General features: G+C 44.7%; 1 protein-coding gene across 3 annotated transcripts in view; it reads left to right on the top strand.

Moving 5' to 3' along the window:
- RUNX1 (RUNX family transcription factor 1) overlaps positions 1 to 21,126 on the top strand; it is a 263,065-nt gene that overhangs the window by 165,872 nt on the left and 76,067 nt on the right. For all 3 annotated transcript variants that reach the window (XM_047796044.1, XM_047796053.1, XM_047796038.1), the window contains exons 4-5: positions 1,534 to 1,787; positions 8,049 to 8,205. In XM_047796044.1, coding sequence (XP_047652000.1) covers positions 1,534 to 1,787; positions 8,049 to 8,205 — 411 coding nt within the window. The remainder of the gene's footprint in view (positions 1 to 1,533; positions 1,788 to 8,048; positions 8,206 to 21,126) is intronic.

The following is a 21,126-nucleotide window of genomic DNA, read 5'->3' as shown; positions in this document are numbered from 1 at the left end:
CCCGGCCCTGCGCCGGCAGGCATCTCTTCTTGGGGCTCCTGGGGACGCCAGAAGAAAATCAATCTTTGCTGTTTCTTTTTGACCCGCGTTGGAGCTTCGATTTTTTTCCCCCCTTTCTTTCTTTCTTTCTTACTTTTGAATGAACTGGTTTCTTGGCTGGATGGTTCAACTTCTTTCCTGGCTGTGAACTTTTCCCCGGTTGTTTCCTTTGACAACCGCTGGAGAAAGTGCGCTGTGCTTCGAGGCGAGTGATGAAGTTGGGAATGCGTGGCAGTGTGTGCGTGCTTGTGTAACTCGAGCCGCCCCGTCTGTTTCGATCTGCGCTGCGGAGCCTCCTCTCAGGGCCCTCTCCACCTGCTGCGGTTACGCGGTGATCGTGGGTATTAGCGCGTCCAGGCAGTTAACTTGGCCCGCGCTGGGGCTACGTTGGAGGAAGATTGCCTCGCTACAGCCCAAGTCGGGGCTGACTCAACGAGTCGATGTAGACAGCGGCTGGCTTCCGAAGAGTGCGTGCCTGCGTGCGTGTGACTCGGCCTCTGCTCGACTCCCACCAAACCACAGGATCAGCCACAAACTTAACCAACATCCCCAAACCCGAGTTCTCAGATGTGGAGAGCTGAACCCTGAGTGTCATCGACTGGGAAATTTTTTTTTTTTTTAAGATTAGCTTTTCTTTGAAAAGCGTAATTTTCTGAACTGAACATTTTGCCAGAATTTATTGAGAACATGACAAGTACTTCTAGCACAGCCCTTCTGCAACTACTGAAGTTGATTTTCAAGGCTACTTAAAAAACAACAAAAACCCTGCAGCGAACATTAATGGATTTCTGTTGTGTTTAAATTCTCTACAGATTGTATTGTAAATATTTTATGAAGTAGAGCATATGTATATATTTATATATATGTGTGCACATACATTAGAAGCAAGACCTTTGGAAGTCTCAGCTCTCGCCTTTGAGGACGGAAGCTAGTTTTGCATGATAAAAAGTGTCTCTGTATTTGGAAGACACTTGTGTATTTTGTGTTGTTTGACTTTAGACAAAACTTATCTGGAAAAAGAAAAAAACTGACAGGCAATTAACCACTGGAACTTACAAATTATGTGTTTGCTGGTTCTTGTGCACTCCGCATAAATATTTTAGGAAGTGTATGGGAATTTTGCCTCCAGGAACTTTTGTAACAGCCAAAGACTGAACTGGAAACTCGCACAGCCAAGACTCAGAAGACAGTCTTCCTTTGGCACTTGACTTTGGATTCTGGTCGCCCACTTTTTAAAGCACTAAGCGGTCGGCTGTTAAGAGCCCTGCCGGGGTCTGAGGCCAATCGGCAGAACTAGAACTTTCCCCATCCTGGACTGTTAGTAACTTAGTCTCTCCCCCTCCCCCAGCTACCCCGCAGCAATAAAGGCCCCTGAACTTGTATGTTGGTCTCCCGGGAACTGCTTGCTGAAGATCCGCGCCCTTGTCGCCGTCTGGTAGGAGCTATTTGCAGGGTCCTAACTCAATCGGCTTGTTGTGATGCGTATCCCCGTAGATGCCAGCACGAGCCGCCGCTTCACGCCGCCTTCCACCGCGCTGAGCCCGGGCAAGATGAGCGAGGCGCTGCCGCTGGGCGCCCCGGACGCCAGCGCCGCCCTGGCCGGCAAGCTGAGGAGCGGCGACCGCAGCATGGTGGAGGTGCTGGCCGACCACCCCGGCGAGCTGGTGCGCACCGACAGTCCCAACTTCCTCTGCTCTGTGCTGCCCACGCACTGGCGCTGCAACAAGACCCTGCCCATCGCTTTCAAGGTACTCGGCCCGGAGAGGGTGGCGGGCGGGAGGACAGGCAGGAGGCCGGTGGAGGCCGGGGCAATCCCGGAGGGCAGCAGCCAGGCAGGCGGGGCCGGGTTCTAGAAAGGGGCCGGCGCTGAGGCCCGTGGTCCATCCCCCAGCGCTTGGGAGACTGGGGATGCTGCGTTGCCGTGGCGACCCCCGGGGGGCCCGCCTCAGCCAGCCGCGGTGGCCTCGGGATGGCTGGGAAAAAAAAAAAAAAAAGGATGCCCCCAAAGACGTCCACTGAGGACCAGTTGGACCTCTTTGGCTGGGGTCCTTCTCTTTGATCCAAAGTAAGGGGAGTTATAACCCAGCAGAAACAAGCCTGTCTGCTCCCAGGCGTCTCTCCCCGCCTCTGGCTTGACACTCAAACCATTCCGAGGGAGGCATCAGGAAATAAAATAGAGATACTTTTATACCTTCGGGTCAATGAAAATAAACTGACAAGGAAAACTGTCAGGGCTTCCCACTTCCACCCCTTCTTTAACAGCGCTATAGGAACTAGCAAGTCCAAAGTCCAAGGCGGGCGTAGTTAAGTTTGCAAAAGTTTTCTGAGGAGGTTTTTTTTTTTTTTTTTTTTTTCCCTTCCCCCGAGCTTCTAGCCCGTGCTGCCAGAAGCGGCAAGTAGCGAATCCTGTTTCTTTTCCTGGAGTCCTCCTTAAAGTTATCACCGGCTCACCTAGATTAAGCCGCGAAAGGAACCGAGGCTGTATTGCTTGAGCCGGGGGTCTAATCGGCCCGCTTCGCTGTTTGAGGAGGGGGCGCGGTTGACCGGGCAACTTCAGCTGAGCAGCTCGAGAAGTCCCCGTTCACTTTTCACCCCTGATCTTGCCCTAGCTTTGACTGCCTTTAAAAACCTTGGCCTTCCACGGAGATGTATAAACAACCCCGGGCGTTTTTAAACAACCCACCCCGCCACCCTGGCAGCAAACTGTAGGCATTTCATTTTGGCGGATTCAGTTCTGTCTTGGGGTTTAGAAGGGGAGGCTTTTTAATACAATCGGCGCAGTCATTTCCTATCATTTAAAGAGCTAAGGCAGAAGGAGGAGAAAGTTGTAAAAGATCAGCTACTCTTTCTTTTCTTAAAAAAAGAAAAGAAAAGAAAAGAAAACTGGTTAAATAAGTGTTCCCTTTAAGGGGAGATTAATTTAATATAAGCCTTTTATGGTTCCAAGCCCGGGTTGAATCTTGAGTTAGTTACCATGAATAATGTTCACTTAAAAAAAAAATGAAAAAAGGACTTTCAGAGTTTTTTAAGTTGTATATATCTTCCAAAGTTAGATGATAGTTTCTTTAAAAAAAAAAAAAAGTGCAATTGTCTGTGTCTATAGAATTGCCTTCATTTTCTGAAAGCAGGAGTTTTTGATGGGCTCGGAAATGAGGATAAGGTTGAGCAGGACTCTCTCTGGTCCCTTCCTCCATCTATGTAGATTTGGGTTGGGGGCCTATTTCAATTTTCAATCACTCTAATCCCTTTACATAAACAGACTCAGCAGGCAGACCTCCTCAGCTCTCCCTCAGCTAGAAGATCTGACAGGGATGGGCCCTGGGGTCACTTTCGGATAAGTGCAGAGGGGAAGGGAAAAGCCGGCTGATAATCAGCCAAAGGGTCCTTTAAAACAAGTGCTCTGGACACACCAAGGGAGTGGCTTCTCAGGGATCTGTGGCTTCCTTTGGGGTAAATCAGAGTCTCCTTCTGCCTGTCCCCTCCTCAACTAGGGAACCCACACCCCAAACACTAAGTGATGAATAAAGAATCTTCAGGAATTAAAGCCAGGTCCTTTCTCATATTTTAAAAGGAAATAAAATCATGTTTTTATTTCCTTCTAAAAGAATGGGGGAAGGAAAAAAACCCAACGCATATAAATGGCTTTCATGAGCCACCAGGGAATTCCTTTTAGCAGAAATCTTAATAACCATAGAAGTTTCCTTTTAAAAATGACTTTTGACAATTCACATTAAAAAAAAAAAAAAAAACCATGTTTTACTGAGTGATCCTTTCTAGATTAAAAATCAAGATATAGATCTCTTGAAAAATGTTCCAGTGGGTCTTGAGAACATTTGGGACAAAGGAAGGGACAGCAGAAGAATCAGACCACTCTGTTTCATAATCCATCACCACTCCCGGCCCCCTAAAGAGGGGCCTCTTTTTGAAGGAGACCTGCTCGTTGCATAACGGAAAGAGCAGACAAAATATCCAGTGAGGGAACAAGCGTTAAAGATTAGGGATAAAGCAAGCTGAACTTGAAAAAGTGCCTGCATCCGGCTTGATGCACTCACTGCATGTCCCTGACTCCACTCTGTATTCATCCACCACCACTTACCTCCCAAGCAATATCTTCAGAAATTAGTACTTTAAAACTTGCATTGTAGATGAGCCTCAGACAGTCTCTTTAGGAAGTTAATCAGTAAAGAACTATTACATTCCCTGTGATAAGGAGGAGGAAATGTGAAACAATGATAAAGTCTGATGATATTGATGAAAAGAGCATTGAAGGGATTCTTGAGGAGTCTTCTGAAATTCGAGGTGTAAATCTTCTGCTTTCGTCTTTGAGACTAAAGGCAGATTTGAAGTTACAAAGTTTCCTTAAAATACATTAAAATTATCCTAATTACTTATCCTGGACCCCCACATTCCTGCCCCTTTCTCCCTTGAAATGCCTATATTTTTTAGCCTGGGAGAGATCCATAGTTTACTGCTGAGAACATCTTAAATTTGCTACTCGTTACCCATTATTTATAGAAGCAGCCAAATAAATAAATAAATAAATAAATAATAAGCTGTTTGGGTGACTTTGGCCAGGTTTTGTAATATTGTAATATTCAAGTTGATTTCGGCCCTCGTATGCCAGAGTCCAAAGGCATGAACAGGCCTTCGACAAGTTCAGAGGCCTTAGACGTGGCTAGTAATATTCTTGCCCTAAGAAATAAGAAATGTGTCTGTTCGCAAGACCATGGTCCCTCGCTATGCATTAAATGTCATCTCAGCTGAATTCTACGTTCCACTCCACAGCTTTCTTTAAAACACTGGAAAATTAAGGGATTTGAAATAAATGAATTGTGACTGTAATTTCAACCTAATTAGAGTTGGTTTAAAATGCCAGTTTGATCTGTGAACAGGCTCGCCAAGAGCAGTGTGGGGAGGTTCTGTAATATAGAGGAGAGTTGATATTTTGCCCAACTTCCTGATACTTTAAAAACAGAGAAGTTAAAAGAGAAAAAAAACAGAGAGAGAGAGAGAGATCCTTTGGCCAGCAAGTCCCTTCTTGTCTGTTTGGTCTGTTTTAAAATGTAAATGTTTGTGTTTCTTTACCTATTGTTTATAGCTTTTCATTCCAGTTACTTCTTTTTTTTTTTTATCTGTTTAAAGTTAGATTTAAAAAAAGTTTTCTTCATAGTGCCTATCAGTGATAAAAATCTGTATCCAATTAGCAGACATGTTTTAAATTTAAAAAAAATTTTCCAAGTCTAAGAATGCTTGCTAATAATTAGATAATATAGTTTATTAATGTGATTTCCCCCGATTTAATAGTCTTCTCCTTCCTCCCCCTCCCATAAAAAATCCCTCTGAGATCAGTAAATGGCCAAGTAAATGATCTTTGAGCCCCGAAACATCTTTGACTCCTGCTGGAATTTAAAAAAAAAAAAAGAGAGAGAGAGAGAAAATGAGTTAAACTTAGAATATTTTTAGTCTTTAATTCCTCCATCAACAACCTTTTCTTTTTTAGCCACCATGACTATTTTACCCTCTGTTTATTTGTGTCTGGTGACGGTCTCATGAATTTGCCTTATTACAGATGAGGGTAGTTTTGGAAAGATGAACGAGGCACAGGCGTAGAACACTGTATAAGGAGCCAGAAGGAGGAAGGTGATTTAGAATATATTTTGGTAGTTAAAAAACAAGATTTATTTATTATAACCTATTTACAGATTTTGTCCCAACAATGAGTTATTCAGTTTGAAAACCATGTCGTTGATCCGGTCCCCGTATATTTACTGAATGTTGAATTAAAATAGAGACGCCAGGTCATCACAGGGAGATGGAGATGAGGAAGTAAAAATATGTTTTCAAGGAGGACATTTCAACATTGTGAGCTAATTTTGCAGAGGGAAGTGAAAACAGTGGGAAAAAAAGGGGGGAGGATTTTTTTTTTTTTTTTTAGAGATTGAAAAGAGCAGAAGAAAGCAAGCATATTTTATGAGAATAGAAAAAAATGGTAACGATAACGAACTGATCCAGGAGATTTCATTCCACCATGTTTTTGAACCAAAAGGGAATTGACATATTACTGCTCTTAATTAAACAGCAACAAACATACTTATCATGGGATCTAAATACCCAATGAGAGGGTGCTTGGGGAAGAAATAGCTGTGTTTTAGAATTTCCTTTATAGGAAATTTGGATGGAAAGGATGGGAAAGATAAGTATGTGAGATGGATGAGAGCTATGAGGAACATGCCTGACCTTGGCTGGAAGAGTTGATTCTCCCGGGATAGTCCTGGGGTTGAAAGTCAACCCCCCATCCCCATTAGAGTGAGTTGGTTCATTTTTCCCCTTCATATTCCCTAGCATCCAGGAGCTGAAGCATCCTAGGGAGTAAAAACAATAGATGTAAAAACAATCTGGATGCAACAGAGAAAGGGTGATGACTAAGCAGGCAATGAAGATGGGGATTCAGGGAAAACATGGCTTCTCTCTCATACCAGGGAGCTTATGGCAGCCTTATTAAAGACAGAAAAAAAGAACTGAAATATAGGTGTTACCTTTCCCCCCCCCATTATAGAGCAAATATTATGTTAATATGGGGCGGTGGCAAATGGGAGGAGGAATTATCACTCTAGAATGATTCCTGATCACAAGTCAAAAACAACCCCCCCCAAACCATTATGTAATTGGAATGGTTAGCACATCTTTCACAAGTGACTGAGGAAGTACCATAAGGAATATTGGAAGTGATGGGAACAAGGAGACCTGGGGGCATTTTGATTTGAAATTCTGTGACCACTTCAAAAAGACAGAAGCAATGGGAACACAGCTAAGAATAAATGTTTAGACCAAGAGAATAGTTCCCAGAAGGGTCAAATGATAACCAAGAAATGGATTCCACTGCACAAAGCATCTCTAGACCACGGCTCTTTAGAGCATTTTACCTTGCAATGGCTGCTTTTCCTTTTTCTTACCTAAGTATCAAAAGCATTTATTTACTAGTTTACTTTAATAGTCCCGATGGGAAATCCATTCCTCTTCCATTAACTTAAAGGAATTCCTCTTCAAGATCAGTTGGGTTTGGAGAAAACCTCGCTCACCTGTCAGGTCCTAATTAACACAACTCTGAGATTCACAGATATCAAAATGTGATGTAGTCCCACCCTTTAATTTCTTTTTTAAAAACATTTTATTGGAACATAGTTGATTTACAATGTTGTGTTAGCTTCAGATGTACAGCAAAGTTAGTTTCAGGTATACAGCAATGTATATGAATCGGTTATACATATACATATGTCTAGCCTGATGTAGTTCCTCTCCTGCATTTGGAGGGCTTATAAGAGTAAGTTCCCCTCTTGTCTGAGGTCTGTTGATTTTGTAATTAGTAGTAAGCCAAGGGTATATGTCTGATTTTTTTCCTTTTGCATACCACAGTTCACTGCTAGTGAAAAATCAAGATAATAGAATTGAGTAGGGGTGTCAAGGATGAAAGAATTGCAAAGGGAGAGTTTGAGTCATTCAAGAATCATCAGCAATTCCATGTAAGACATCAAGGTTAATTTTAGCAGAAGTCTAAGTTTAAGCACCTAAAAGGCTAAATCAGCCCTATCCGGCCCGTCATGGAGGTGTGGACAAGGGAAAGATGGGTTAGGTTAGAAACTGATAAAAACAAGACATTCTGTTTCTTACATATGAAAAATTAAGAAGCAATGATTATATTCAAAAGAAGGCATAGCTTTTCAAAGTCCTTGTTATAGTGAGTCTTATTCCAATTATGCTCTGTGACCTTATGGGACTTCGTTAGGTGAATGTTTTATGATTTAAACATTTATAGTTTTACACAGTGGAATTTAAAGTAAATCTGGCCATTAATAACTTCTCTGTTGTTTTGCTTGACTTGTGATTGCTATTCCATTGCAAACTAAAAGCATCACTTAATATACATTCAATTTTAGAATAATTGCTATGCAGGTGACCTCGAAGTTTCTGACAGGCCTGATGTCTGCATTTGTCCTTTGACGGGTGTTTAGGTGGTGGCTCTGGGGGACGTTCCAGATGGCACTCTGGTCACTGTGATGGCAGGCAATGACGAAAACTACTCAGCTGAACTGAGAAATGCAACTGCAGCCATGAAAAACCAAGTTGCAAGATTCAATGACCTCAGGTTTGTCGGTCGGAGTGGAAGAGGTATGTGTCTGTCAAAACTGAACTTGAAACACCAAGTATTTACATGGCAACAAACCCAGATTTCAAAACATCTAGAAGTTTCTGTGATGAGATCCCCTAGAAACACAGTCATTTCTTCCCCTTATTATTGCTACGTTAAGCTTTTTAAAATATTTATTTAAAATTTAATATTTTTAGCAGAATCTAGCTTTACGTTATTGCTTTCTCTTATTGAATTGGCTTAAAACTGATTTGGAAGCTTGGAAAACCAGAACTGTGAATTTCAAGGAAACGCCTCAGATCTTTACTAAAGTGTAAAAATATGAAACTTATCATCATAGAAACCAGGACTGTGCAACTGGGGTTCTCTCTTTGATAATTTTCAGAGGTCTAGTGACTGGAAGCCTTTAACTTAGAATCCATGCACTATTTATGACACTTTTAATAATTTTAAGGGATATGCAGTGTATGATTATTGAAATGTGTTTCAAGTAAGCATATTTTTTATGGTAAAATATGAAGAATTAGTGTTCATACCATTCTGGTTTGGTGATTTTGATGGCAATATGACCTTCCTATTATATATAATTTGGATGTCTTATTATTATTTGGAGGAGGGGTTGGGCCCAGTTAATATTTTAGATACTAATAACATGAAAGACTGGATTATCCATCCACAGGAACTATTTCATCAGTGCCGTTCTATGTGTAGTTTTATCTCTCCATGCCTGTTATCAGAATAGTAGAGCAGAAAGAGGAATCTTGGCTTGTTGTAAACTCCTCTGCTTTCCAATTATTTTCAAATATTGTGTTTTCTTTGAAACATAATCTAAGTCATATTTTATAAGTAGCAGTAAGTACTAGCAGTTTAACTGAAGGAAATAGATAATTTCTTTGGAAAATCTCATTTTTGTAATATAGTGTTGAATAAGTTTACAAATAAAAGTTATTTTGAGTATATTAGAAAGACATGGCAAATACCTAAATAACAGTAGGTGGCTCCTGTATTTAAAAACTAAAAGTACATCCAGTGGACATTTAAACAGAAGAGTAATCATTACTCTTTATAAAGACATTCAGAAATATAAGAAAATCTATGTTCTTGGGAAATTTGTTTAGTCCAAGAGGAAAGAGGGCAAAGGCACTTTGCCTTTTTTTGGCTATTGTTTTTGTGCTATCTTAGGCTGCCGGGGGCATTTTCAAAATAGAATCATAGGTGGAGAAAATTTTCAAAAATTTGTAACGTGATTGAAAATATGTGTTCATAGCACGTATCATTATGTTAATTATGGGACAATGTTAAGGAAATGATATCCACTTATTGAAACACAAATGATGCTATAAGATATACAAGCATAAGTCATTCTATGGGTTTACTTACTATATTAAAAGTCCCTGCCTTTCAGTAAGTGGAATTCACATTATGATTCAGAGATGTGTGTTTAGAAAACATCTCAAGGGCTTCATACGAGTAGCTGGCAGAGTGGTTAAGAAGCCAATAAAAAACAAAAGCCTGACCGCCCTGTCCACACCTCCCAGCCTAGTAACCATCTCAATTCAATTCCTATGGATTTCTACTCATTATCAGAGTATGCATCTCTGTGGGTGTCCACAGGACAGGTTTTGGTTATGAAAGTTGGGAAATTCTTTAATGGCCCATGCCAACGACGTTTTCCTGTAAGAAGGGCAGTGGTGCCTTCTGGCAAGGCCCAGGGGGTTGGTGGTGATAAAGAATGAGATTTTGAAAGCAGCATGCTTTCTTTTCTGGTGTTGAAGGCTGGTCTCTCGTCCATCACTGGCCATTTCTGTTTTGAGTGGGTGACTAAGAGGAGCTTGTGTTTACTTGGGTAACAGTGAACTGTTTCCCCAAGGTGTGGATTGTTTGCATTTGGCTGCCTGATTCGTGCCAGTATGCCCTTGAGTTTGCATAAAACCCAGAGTGAAATAGCTGCGACCAAGGCTGGGCTGTCTTCTGATAACCTGGAGCAGGAAAATTAGTTGAAATGCTCCATGTATGGACAATATCTGTTTTGAACAGGGCCTGCTACCCACGCATGATAGTAAGCAATCCAAAATAGAGGAACCTACAGTGAATGTTGTACCCAATTACAGTTACTGCGTGTATTGGTGGTCTTGAGCGATTTTCTGTTGTTGTTGCTTTTGTTAGTGCAAGACAAAATGAGCTGTCAAAAGGCCCAGTTTGACTCTGTCTCATAATTTCTCCCCATAGTTGTAAAATACAGCTTGATTTTACTCTTTCATATCTAGTGTCAACATCAAAGCCTGCCAAGGATTTTTTTTTTCTTTTTCTTTTTCTTTTTTTTTTTTTTTTTTTGCAATTTGCTTCCCATTAGGAAGAGAGCAAATGATTCTCCTTCCTTTTAACAATTAGTCTTAAGCGTCCTCCCTGAATTTTGTCCTTTAGAAGTTTCGCAATATTTTATTCAAGACTCTCCACTGTTTCGTTTCCCGTGTTTGAAAATGTGTCTGAAACTATGTCATTGGCATCAACACGCCACACAGGGGCCCAGGAAGGTCCTGGCTGTTGGCTCATCCGAGCATTTCAGTGCCAGTTTCACATTCTGTCAAAAGAGCCACGGGTCTGGTGGATCCTCCAAGGGGGCCCGGTGCTCAGTTCCAAAGAAAGAGTAGAGGAAAAAAAAAAAAAATGACTTTTCTCAGCTGCCAGTCCCGGGGGATTGTCAAACCTTGTAGAAATCGCCAGGGGTTGAACATGGAAGGGTTTTTCTCTGTTCTACAAAACTGATCTGTCTGGGTGCTGGCCCATGTCCAGGACCACAGCTCCTAACCTCGGGTTCAGCCTGCAACTGGGAAAACCTGCCCATCCGGCTTTTACGGGCTTGCTGACAAGACCGGCCCCTACAAAATATTGGTGAAGGTTTCAGCAGGCTGAGGCGTCTTCTTTCCTTTGCCTTCCTGCCCTCCTTTCTCTCCCTGACAACGTCAGCCTCCTGCAGGGATATCTCACCCTTGGAATTCTCCCTCTTGGATTCAGTATCTCCATCTAGACCGTTCCTTTACAAAGGAAGACCAGATAGCAGCTCCCAGGAGAGAGGGGAGGTGACATTGAAGGCACCTGGGGCTGTTCAGAACAATTCACCTTAAGCACGCGTTCTGGGATGCTCCTCGCCCTCCAGAAAATCGAAGGTCAGGAGCAGGAGGAATTCTCTTTGGCAGCATGACTTAGCAGCAGTGGATGGCAGCTTACATCTGCAGTTGAGGTAGTTACCGCTGATATTTTCAGTTCTAAGAAAGTGTTTCATGGCTGCAGCTGAGAAACATTGAAGAAATCTTAGCAATGAAATCTGCGAGTGCGTCATCCCTCTTGGAGTATTTACTTAATCAGTTGGAAAGGAATCAATCAAGGAAAGCAGCTTTAGTTCATTCATTTTAGAAGCAAAGAGGAAATCTGCCAGACCGTGTCCTCTACCACGTCGTAAAGAGGGGCCGATTTCCTTCTGATTTTTCTAATATGATTTTTAATCTTTTGGGAACGTCAGAAAATCATTTTGAAAATCCTTGGACGCCTTCTCCCAAGGGGGAAACCAATGCACTCCTACACACAGATTCTTGCACCATTTTAGATTTCAGGGCCCCTGAACCTCATGTATGGATCTTCCAAGGATTCTTCCCAAGGCAAGAATCTGTGAATCTGAAACTTTGCCTTGACTGTGGAGGGCCAGCCTAGCGCTGTGCTCCACATTGCAGATGGCTGGGAAATGAGTAAATAGAAGAACAATTGAGGTAGACATTCTCCTAGCACCCTGTGCTGTTTTTGGTTATACCTGCTTTAATTGTAGCCAGGACCTGATATGTATCATTTGGAAAGTTCCCATTCAAACTGGGTCTACCTCAGGTCCAGACCTTTGAGAGGCCTTCAGGTGTGCACACCAATAGTCCCTAGCAAAGGAGAAGGGTCCACTTTGTCATCCAGGGGGTAACCTCTTCTCCAGTGACTGCCTGGCCCCCTGACTACAGACCTGCAACTCAAATTCTACAACCCGTCGAGGGAGGCTGTGTGTTCTCCTGTCTGTTAGAACCAGGTTTAATTTCTTGGTGAAATTTGTGTTTAGGGTGACCTCCTGGCAACTTTCATCTTGCCCACTTTCAAAAGAGTACCCTTCCCAACGCTTTTATAAAATGAAATTCCTTCGTGACATTCTTGCTGTGGATGTCTTCCCAGACATAATATTTATCCTGTTCCAATCTGGGTTATTGCATATTTGTGTAATGTTTGTGACTTAAGGCACTTTCCTCCTTAAGGTATCTTATATTGTTCGGGGAACAGTATGAGGAGGCTGCCTTTCAGAAGACTGAAAGACTGTGATTGAAGGGAAAGTACATTTCGAAAATAATATAGTGTACTGGTCTTCTAAACAAAGAGAGACGTGTCTTTATGGAGTGTTTATCACTGAGAACTGATCTGAATGACTCATGATATTATCATAGGATCCAAGTCATTCTCTGTTTTATCACAAACTCACAGAGTAGGGAAGGGAAATTCATCCGACAACCCCAGCGTTGTTGTCTTCATGGATAACGTTCGAGATAACGAGCTGGCCATCGGGTCTGGAGAAAACAGAAGGGAGAGACATGAGTTGTAGTAAAAAATCAACCCTCCCATTTTTCCTCCTTTGGGGGGTTGCAACTGATCTACCCTTTGAGATAATGTATATACTGAAATCTGTTTTCACATGACCCTATGGGCAAGTGTGGCTAGGGACAGACGCATCCAGCCGGCCAGCCTCAGGCAGCCCTCGCAGAGAATGCCTTTCCACAGTAGGCTAGTTAGTGTCCATGACCTGCTGTAGAATTTATCTCTAGAGATCAGCTTTCTCATTCTGGTTTACATTTGCCAATCAAAGAATAACAACACTTTCTCAAAGCAAGTTGCTCCCCACCTCCACCCACCCCCAGCCCCCCCTGCCCCGCTTGGTATGTCACGGCCAAGACCCAGGGGCAGAGCTTTCTCAAAAGCTGCTTGTGCCTGGGACATGCAGTGTCACAATTTATCCCTTCATGGTTTTCTTGCTGATTTTATGAAGTGCCAGGCATTGCGGATCGTGTCCGACAGCTTTTGGTTGAGGTTATTTTTGCATGAACGATATTTGAGTTGATGGATCTCTCTCCGCTCCCCAACCCGCCAACCCCTCTCTTGCCAGCCAGCTTTGGGTTGAAGCAGTTCTTTTTGGTGGAGACAGAAGACTATCAATCAGAAAGTGCCTCTGCGAGAAATAATGGTTGAGTGATTTTTAGAGCTTCCTGTTTCAGCAGCAAAGCATTATAGACATAAACAGTGATCCGGCCAACGGCTGCACTGCTGCTCTGGTTCTAATAAATCAGTTTTGTATTTTCTTTTTGTGCTGGTTGGCGAGGGGCAAGAGAGGGTGGAGAAGGCTGGTTATGGAAGAACATATTCTGGGTTTGGGTTTTTTTTTTATTTTTAAAGAAAAATGACTTGTTGAAAAGAGAGATGGTATATTGTCTGATGATTGTTTTCTTTCTGTTGGTGATTATACAACATGGTTCAGATCAGGAAGGGGATGTTTATGAATAACCACGTACTGTCAATACGGAGAGGTTATGTGGTTTCGAAGGATCTCTTGGACTTTCAGCCAAGTCCAAGTCCAAGAGGGACTTGTGCGTGTGTACGCGTGTGAGTATGTGTGTGTGTGTGTGTGTGTGTGTTTTTGCTCACACATCCAAACTTCTACTGAGAAGGCTTCTTGGACTAAATTGTCTTTGAGAACTAACTCCATACCAATAGCATCTTGTCATCTGAAGCCCCAGTAAAGCAATTAACAGAAATTAATACATGAGCCATGTGAATTTAATGAGCTGTCTAAGAATACTTTCAAATGTGACAGTTTTAACAGCTCACTCCTGGGGCATGGGGGGGGGGGGTGAATTGCTTGCTCTTCAAGATTTTTATTTTTATTTTTATTTTTTTGTCTTATTTTGGGGGTGGCCACACCCACAGCATATGGAAGTTCCCAGGCTAGAGGTCAAATTGGACATGCAGCTGCCGGCCTACACCACAGCCACAGCGGTATCAGATCCGAGTTGCATCTGTGACCTACACCACAGCTCACAGCAATGCCAGATCTTTAGCCCACTGAGCAAGGCCAGGGATGGAACCTACAACCTCATGGATACTAGTTGGTTTCATTACCTCTGAGCCACGATGGGAACTCCAGGATTTTTATGTTTATAAACATGCATTTGTGGACTTGAGGTGACGCCTTGGTGCCGACTGAGCCCTGCATTCAACAGAGATGTAGTTGGGTCCGCGTTAAGAACAGCTCTCTGTGGCATCCCTGCTGCAGGCGCTAACCTGGGATTCCAGCATGTTCATCTCTTTCAGGCTCTACCGGGCAGTGCTTCCCATTTAGGAACTCTGTTTAATGCCACAGAATTTCCTCCAACGGGGGTTTCAGGTATTCCGAGACCCCCAAATCGTAAGGTGATCCCAACAAACTCTTTCGAGAAGCTCTCGACCATGCTGCAGCTGGATTCAAAATGCATTTCCTCTGCTTTCCTTGGTGGGCCAGCATTCATTTAGGAGCCGCTCCAACTGGGTTTTTCTCAAAGATGTTAAGTTTCCTGTTTATTTTCCAACTTAGATGAATCCCTGCTTTTACCTTGAGATTTAAGAGTGTCATGAGAACCTAGCAGCAGCCCAGTCTGCAGAACTGCACCCCTCCCCACCAACCTCCTGCCTGGGTCTGGCGAATGGGAGGGCTGACCTGTCCCCTCACGGCTGGTGTGTGGCCCTGAGTCCCCTTATGCAAACAAAGGAGACTTTCCTTGGCTCAAACAAAGGCCACGCACAGAAATATGGCCGTGTCTGAGCCCAGTTGGTGATCTGTGTGCTTATCAGATCCCAGCAGACAGGCGAGGAGGGAGATGGACCTGTTTGGAGGTGAAAACTCTGGTTTGCTCCAGGCATTGGTTTTGGGGGTTTTAGAGATTTTGTTTTTTTATTCTTATTCTATTTGAAACCATTGTATGGAGTACAGTCTGTCTGACTGTCTACCTGTCTATCGTAATTAATGAGAAAGGATCTAAACTCCTATCATAATACAGCTCTGGTCTCTTTAAATGGTATGTCTTCAGAACCTACAGACACGGTGTCTGTCCGGATGGTCTACCTTCACTGTCCGGTTTGAAGGCAGGTGATTGTCTTATCTATCTGCTTATCAATTTGGATGGTGTGTGGTCTCCTTCAGTGGTCCCTGCCTGGGGTGATTGGACTCCCAGGGGACATTATGCTGTATCTGCAGACATTCTCAGTTGTCACCACTGGCGTGGGGGAAGTGCTCCAGGCATCTACTAGGTAGAGGCCCAGGGCGCTACTAAACATCCCCCCACCTAGAGGGTGCACGGAGCAACCCCGCTCATGCAAAATGTTTGCTGTGCTGAGATTGAGGAACCCCGGGCTGGCCTCTCGCCAGTGATCAGTTTGAGTTGTAAAATGTCTCCTCCCTTCCCTAACACTTCCTGCCTCCCTACAAAATTTGTGAAAAACTTAGATTAAAAAACTTCATGCAGCATTGCTGGGGCTGTGGCATAGGCTGACAGCGGCAGCTCCTATTCAACCCCTAGTCTGGGAAACTTCCATATGCTGCCAGTGCAGCCCTAAAAAAGTGGGGGTAGGGGAACAAACTTTGATGCAGAATTAAAAAAAACAAAAACAAAAACGAAAGAGCATCACAGACTATTAAAGTCTTTTTTTAATGTAAAAATATACCAGGGTTCTGTGTGAATAGAATTGCACCTGCAGGTAGAGGGGGCCACCTGGCAGGAAAAGCTCTTTGTGAGCGCCCCCCCCCACCCCCCCGATTACAGTTGCAGGTCAGGGATGTGACAGAGGTGCAGGTCCACAGGGACCGTCAGAAACGGGGAAAATGCATGGCTGGCTTCTCAGCACTCAGGGTCATCCCCAGCCCCACCAGGCTTCAGCCAGGGGCCACCAATCCAGAAACTCCAGTCGATGTGAGTGGACAGTGTCCACTTGAACTGAAAAGTGCTGAAAGCAAGGTCCTGCCATGCATCACTGACCCGTACCTTGCAGACACCAAAAAGGACTCAGTTTGTGCACCCGGAGGAAAAGCAGGGAAGGGATGGAGACCAATTTACCATCTGTCGCAGGGAAGCCCTGGTTTACCGTCCACCTGCCAGGTGCTCAGGGACTACCAGCAGACAGAGGGCTGGGTTCTTCTGGAACTTTCTCCCACCGGCCTCTGCATGTTAATTCTGCCATCACCTGTTTTCTACACGAAGATCCAAGGAAAGATGGCTTGGAAAAAAGTCTGTTCTTGGAGTTCCCTGGTGGCCTAGTGCTAAGGATCCAGCATTGTCACTGCTATGACACAGGTTCAGTCCCTGGTCCAGAAATTTCTGCATGCTGCCTGTGGGGCCAAAAGAAGGAAAAAAGTCTGTTCTTATTGGGACAAGCTGGTCTGCCGCAGGTGGAATTTCTTGAATACATTTTTCTGTGACTACTGTATCTTTTTTTTTTTTTTTTTGGTTTGCTTTTACTCTGTGTGGGGACTCTCACTCCTAACTTCCTTACTCCATCTGCTCCCTGTAAGCCCCCTTCCATGAAGCAACAAGCTCCCAAATTCAGCCTGAAGATCAGTTACGTGCCAGATCATTTAAGACTAGTAAGACTTGGAGTTCCTGCTGTGGTGCAATGGAATTGGCAGTGTCTTGGGAGCACTAGAATTCAGGTTCCATCCCCAGCCCGGCACAGTGGGTTAAGGATCCGGCATTGCCGCAGCTGTGGCTTAGGTCACAATTGTGGCTCGGACTTGATCCCTAACCCAGGAACTCTATATGCCTTGGGGTGGCCAAAAAGAAAAAAAAAAAAAAGACTAGTAAGAGTTAACTCTCTACAGGGGAGTTCCTGGGCAGCATCTGAGCCAGGCTACATTGGGCCCACATGCTGCCCTGGAGAGGGTGAAGGCTGCTGGTGAAAAGCTCAGGAATGGCCACAGCCATAGGTGTGCACAGGTGGGCTATGATGCTGAGACCCAGGCACCAAAAAAAGGATGAAGATGGGCCTGGGCCCAGGAGTTCCCAGCAGGTAGCCTTCCAAGTCTTTTTAAAACATAAGAGATCCTGCCCTTAACTGGAAAAGCACTGTGTGGTATCACCAGTCACTGGAATGGTTACTGATTCAGAGTAGGGACTCATTAAATACCTCCAAGTGAGTGACTTCCCCAGGACTCTTTACTCTAGGCAGTAGAGCCTGGCAACTGGCAGTGACCTTGACCGCATTCTCTGCTGGGAGGACCGTGTTGCACCCTGGGCACTGCCAACATTTACGGCTGATTGATTCCTTGTCATGGGAGCCACCCTCTGCACTCAGGGATGGGTACCAGCATCCCTGGCCTCTACCCACTATCCAGGAGCATCCCCTTCCAGGTCATGGGTTAAGACAACAAGAAATATCTGCAGACTTCGCCACATGATGCCCCTGCCGCCTGAGGGGATGGGGTGGCGGGGGAAGGAACACTGATTTGCAACAGTGGCTCAGAGCTCTGTGACCTTGGGCCAGTTACTTGATCTTTCTGAGCCCGATTCAGCCTTTGTCCAAAGAGGGCAGGGCACAGTGAGGATTACCTGAAATAAGACAGATGTTAGGGGGTATTATCATTCGTGGTGGGATCCGTTACTATGACACTGACCGTGGTTGTAGCTGATGGCAACTCTGTGAGCTCTTAACAAAGAATGCAGCTGGGCCCAGCTTTTTTATTTGTCCAAAGGAAAACTTTTCGTGGAGGGAACATCAGCCCTGATCCTCCTCGGCTCCATCGAGCTCTCAGGCCACCAAAGGGTTATACGCAGCAGGCACTGGGGTTTCAAATCAGCGGTGGAAAAGACGAAATTAAATATGTATCGTAATCCGAGGCACTGTTTTTCATGGGAAAAGAACTTTCTCCCCTCTGAGCCCTTCCAATTCTTTTGTCCAGACATTAATGGCGTGCAAATATTTATGATTCATACATGCCCCTCTAATTCCCAATCGTATTTAACAATAAACACTGCATTTTCACAACGAAGCAGAATAATCCCTTTGTCCTGTCGCCGGGCTCCCCAGGCTGGCACCAGGCAGCATCGCATTTTTCCTGCTCCGTCATTGCCGACTCCACCCAAGGGTAGGGGAGTTTTGTAGTAATGCCACAGCAGCTCACCCTGGACCGCACTCCGGGACATCCTGGCTGTTCCCCCGGAAGCCATTTTAAGATGGGATCGCAGCATTTTCAGAAACTGCAAGTGAACATCCACGCAAGTTTTTCCTTTTCGGCCACATATCAACGGAGAAGCAATGAACCGGGCTGTTGCTTGGAAAGGCATTTTGCATTCTGCCCAAATCCATGGGCTGTAGAGTCCACTAAAGCCACTGTGTCCCATTTGATAGTCCTCAGATTCATAATGACAACATAGAAATGTGTGCATCTATTTGTGACGATTCAGAGGGTCTTTGGGAGGTAGGGTACCAAGTAGAAGGTGGTGTGTTTGCTGGCCTCAGTCTCTCCATCTGTGCCATGGGTATGACATTGCCCTTCATATGCACCTGGAAAGGTCATTAGGATGATTGAAATGAGATGAAGTGTGTGTCACATGACTTAGGAAGAAGAGCTTCGACTCGCCCCTGCATCTCTTCCTTCTATAGGAAAGCACTGAGGGAGGAGGAAGAGAGCAGAAGGAGTTAGCAAGAGGTTCCTTGCATCAGAAAGACAGGAAGGATGCAATTTCCATTGTTTTTGCCTCATTGACAAGGATCCCTTTATTCCCCTAGGAAACTTGTCAAAAGCGTGCCTGAGACCCAACAGGAATCTCATAAATATTCATAAATGTATGCATGAATAATAATAATATAATCATCCCAGGCATTTGCTGGGCACTCACCCTGTGATGGACCTTGTGTTCTCTGTTTAAATTGGTGAGTTCCCCCCACAGGCTTTGGACCTCGTTCCATCAGGGAAGTATTGTGCCTATGGCTACTTTATTAGAACTCCCCCCCTAGGTTATTTCATGAGGTTATTTCATTCGTTTGTTCATTCATCAGCCATGCATGGTGCACTTGGGCTAGCACTGGAGATACAAAGCTGAAGAGAAGCCACAAAGTGCTGGGACCAGTGTCACAGTTAAGAAGATGTCACTGTTCTGAGTGGCCGGCACTATGGTGAAAGGACAGGTGTGACCCCACTGGGTGCATATGAGCTTTCTGGACAACTTGTCATCTCAGATGAGACATTTCAGGGTGATGGGAAGGCACTCCAGGTGAGAGTATCAGGAAGAGTGTCTGAGCAGAGACAACAGGGTGGGGCAGGAACACCCAGGGGACGAGGAAGCGCTGGTATTGGCCTTGACATCACACTGGGAATTTGGTCTGGTCCCAGTGCAGTGGAGCAGCACCAGCAGGTTTAAGCAAGAAATGGGCATCACTAGATACAAACAGTAGGCAGGTGCTGGGACTGCAAGCTGGAGAGCAACAGGGCTTTGGGAGGGTGCTTGGGAGCTTAGAGATGGGATCTGAGGTTGTTTGAACTCACAGATGCTGAACCCACAGATATGGAAGCTTTGCCATATATCCAGCTTGCAAACCTCTCATCTGGTAACTGTGGCCGTGTCTAGGAATCAGTCCCCACTAGGCCCTGCCTACCAACCCTGCTGCCTTGCCTGCAGCTTCCCTCTTCTTGCTGCTCAGCCTCCGCCCCACTTGCCCTCACTGCTTCCTGCAGCAGCACCATGAGAGTGAACAGGCTGGTGAGCCCGCACTGATTACCCTGCAAATGCCCAGGCCTCGGGCCTCTCTGCTGAAGGCACCATGTGGCCTTGGGCCATGGGTTTGAGGCCCTGAGCTAGGAGCACAAGCAGTTCAGGGCCTGGACTAAGCCAAACCCCAAAGGTCACTTTGGTCACCTGTCCTGTGTGGCATTTAACCCAATGGATGGCGACTGGGGAGTTGGGCTGTGCCAACCAGAGGGCTCTCCTGAATGAAAGTACAGGGCAACGGCCTAAAGAGGCTATGAATTCAAGGTCTTAGTGTTTTGCGCTAAAAGATTTAAAACTTGGTTCTTCAACCAAGACACTCAGGAACTAGGGTACCAAAAGGAAAAAGGAAGGAGTTCCCATCATGGATCAGCAGTAAGGAACCTAGTATCCATGAGGACATGGGTTCAATACCTGGTCTTGCTTAGTGGGTTAAGGATCCAGCGTTGCTGTGAGCTGTGGCGTAGATCACAGATGCAGCTCAGACCTGGTGTGGCTGTGGCTGTGGCGTATAGGCTGACAGCTGCAGCTCTGATTTGCCCCCTAACCTGGAAACTTCCATATGCCATGAGTGTGGCCCTACAAAGACAAAAAAGAAAAAGAAAAAAGGAAGGTCAGAAAGGGACGGCGACGTCTAGAGAGAGGAAGTGCAAATCTCATGAGAGCATCATGGTTCTTTGGGGTTTGTTTGGTTCATATTCCTCATGAACAGAGAGGCTTGCCCATCCATCCCTTTAGCAAGGCTGAGCTCACAGCCATACTGCTGAAAAGGAGAGCCAAGCCTCACAAGTGAAACCAGACGTCGGAAAGAAGTGGTGTCAAACTGAAAGTTTACAGAATAATTCATCGATCCCTTTATCAGACATTTTTTATTGCCTCAGAAGATGCAAAGATTAATAAAGCACTGTCTCTATCGCCAAACAGTCATTTTTATAGAACAGCCCCAGAGCGAACGCTCACCATGTTTTTGGTTTTCTCGAAGAAAAACGGCTGTTTTTCAAACGCGCCATCATACCGAATGCACGCTGTTATTTATGGCAAACTTAGTTCTGTATTTTAAGCACCTGACTTTCAGTCAACGTTTGGGGGTTGTTCTTGCGCCAGTCACTGGGGCCTCCCAACGTGCCTGCGTGGATG

Source organism: Phacochoerus africanus, chromosome 1 (genome assembly GCF_016906955.1).
Source record: "Phacochoerus africanus isolate WHEZ1 chromosome 1, ROS_Pafr_v1, whole genome shotgun sequence".
NCBI lineage: Eukaryota > Metazoa > Chordata > Mammalia > Artiodactyla > Suidae > Phacochoerus > Phacochoerus africanus.
This window is presented reverse-complemented; position numbering and strand designations above follow the sequence as displayed.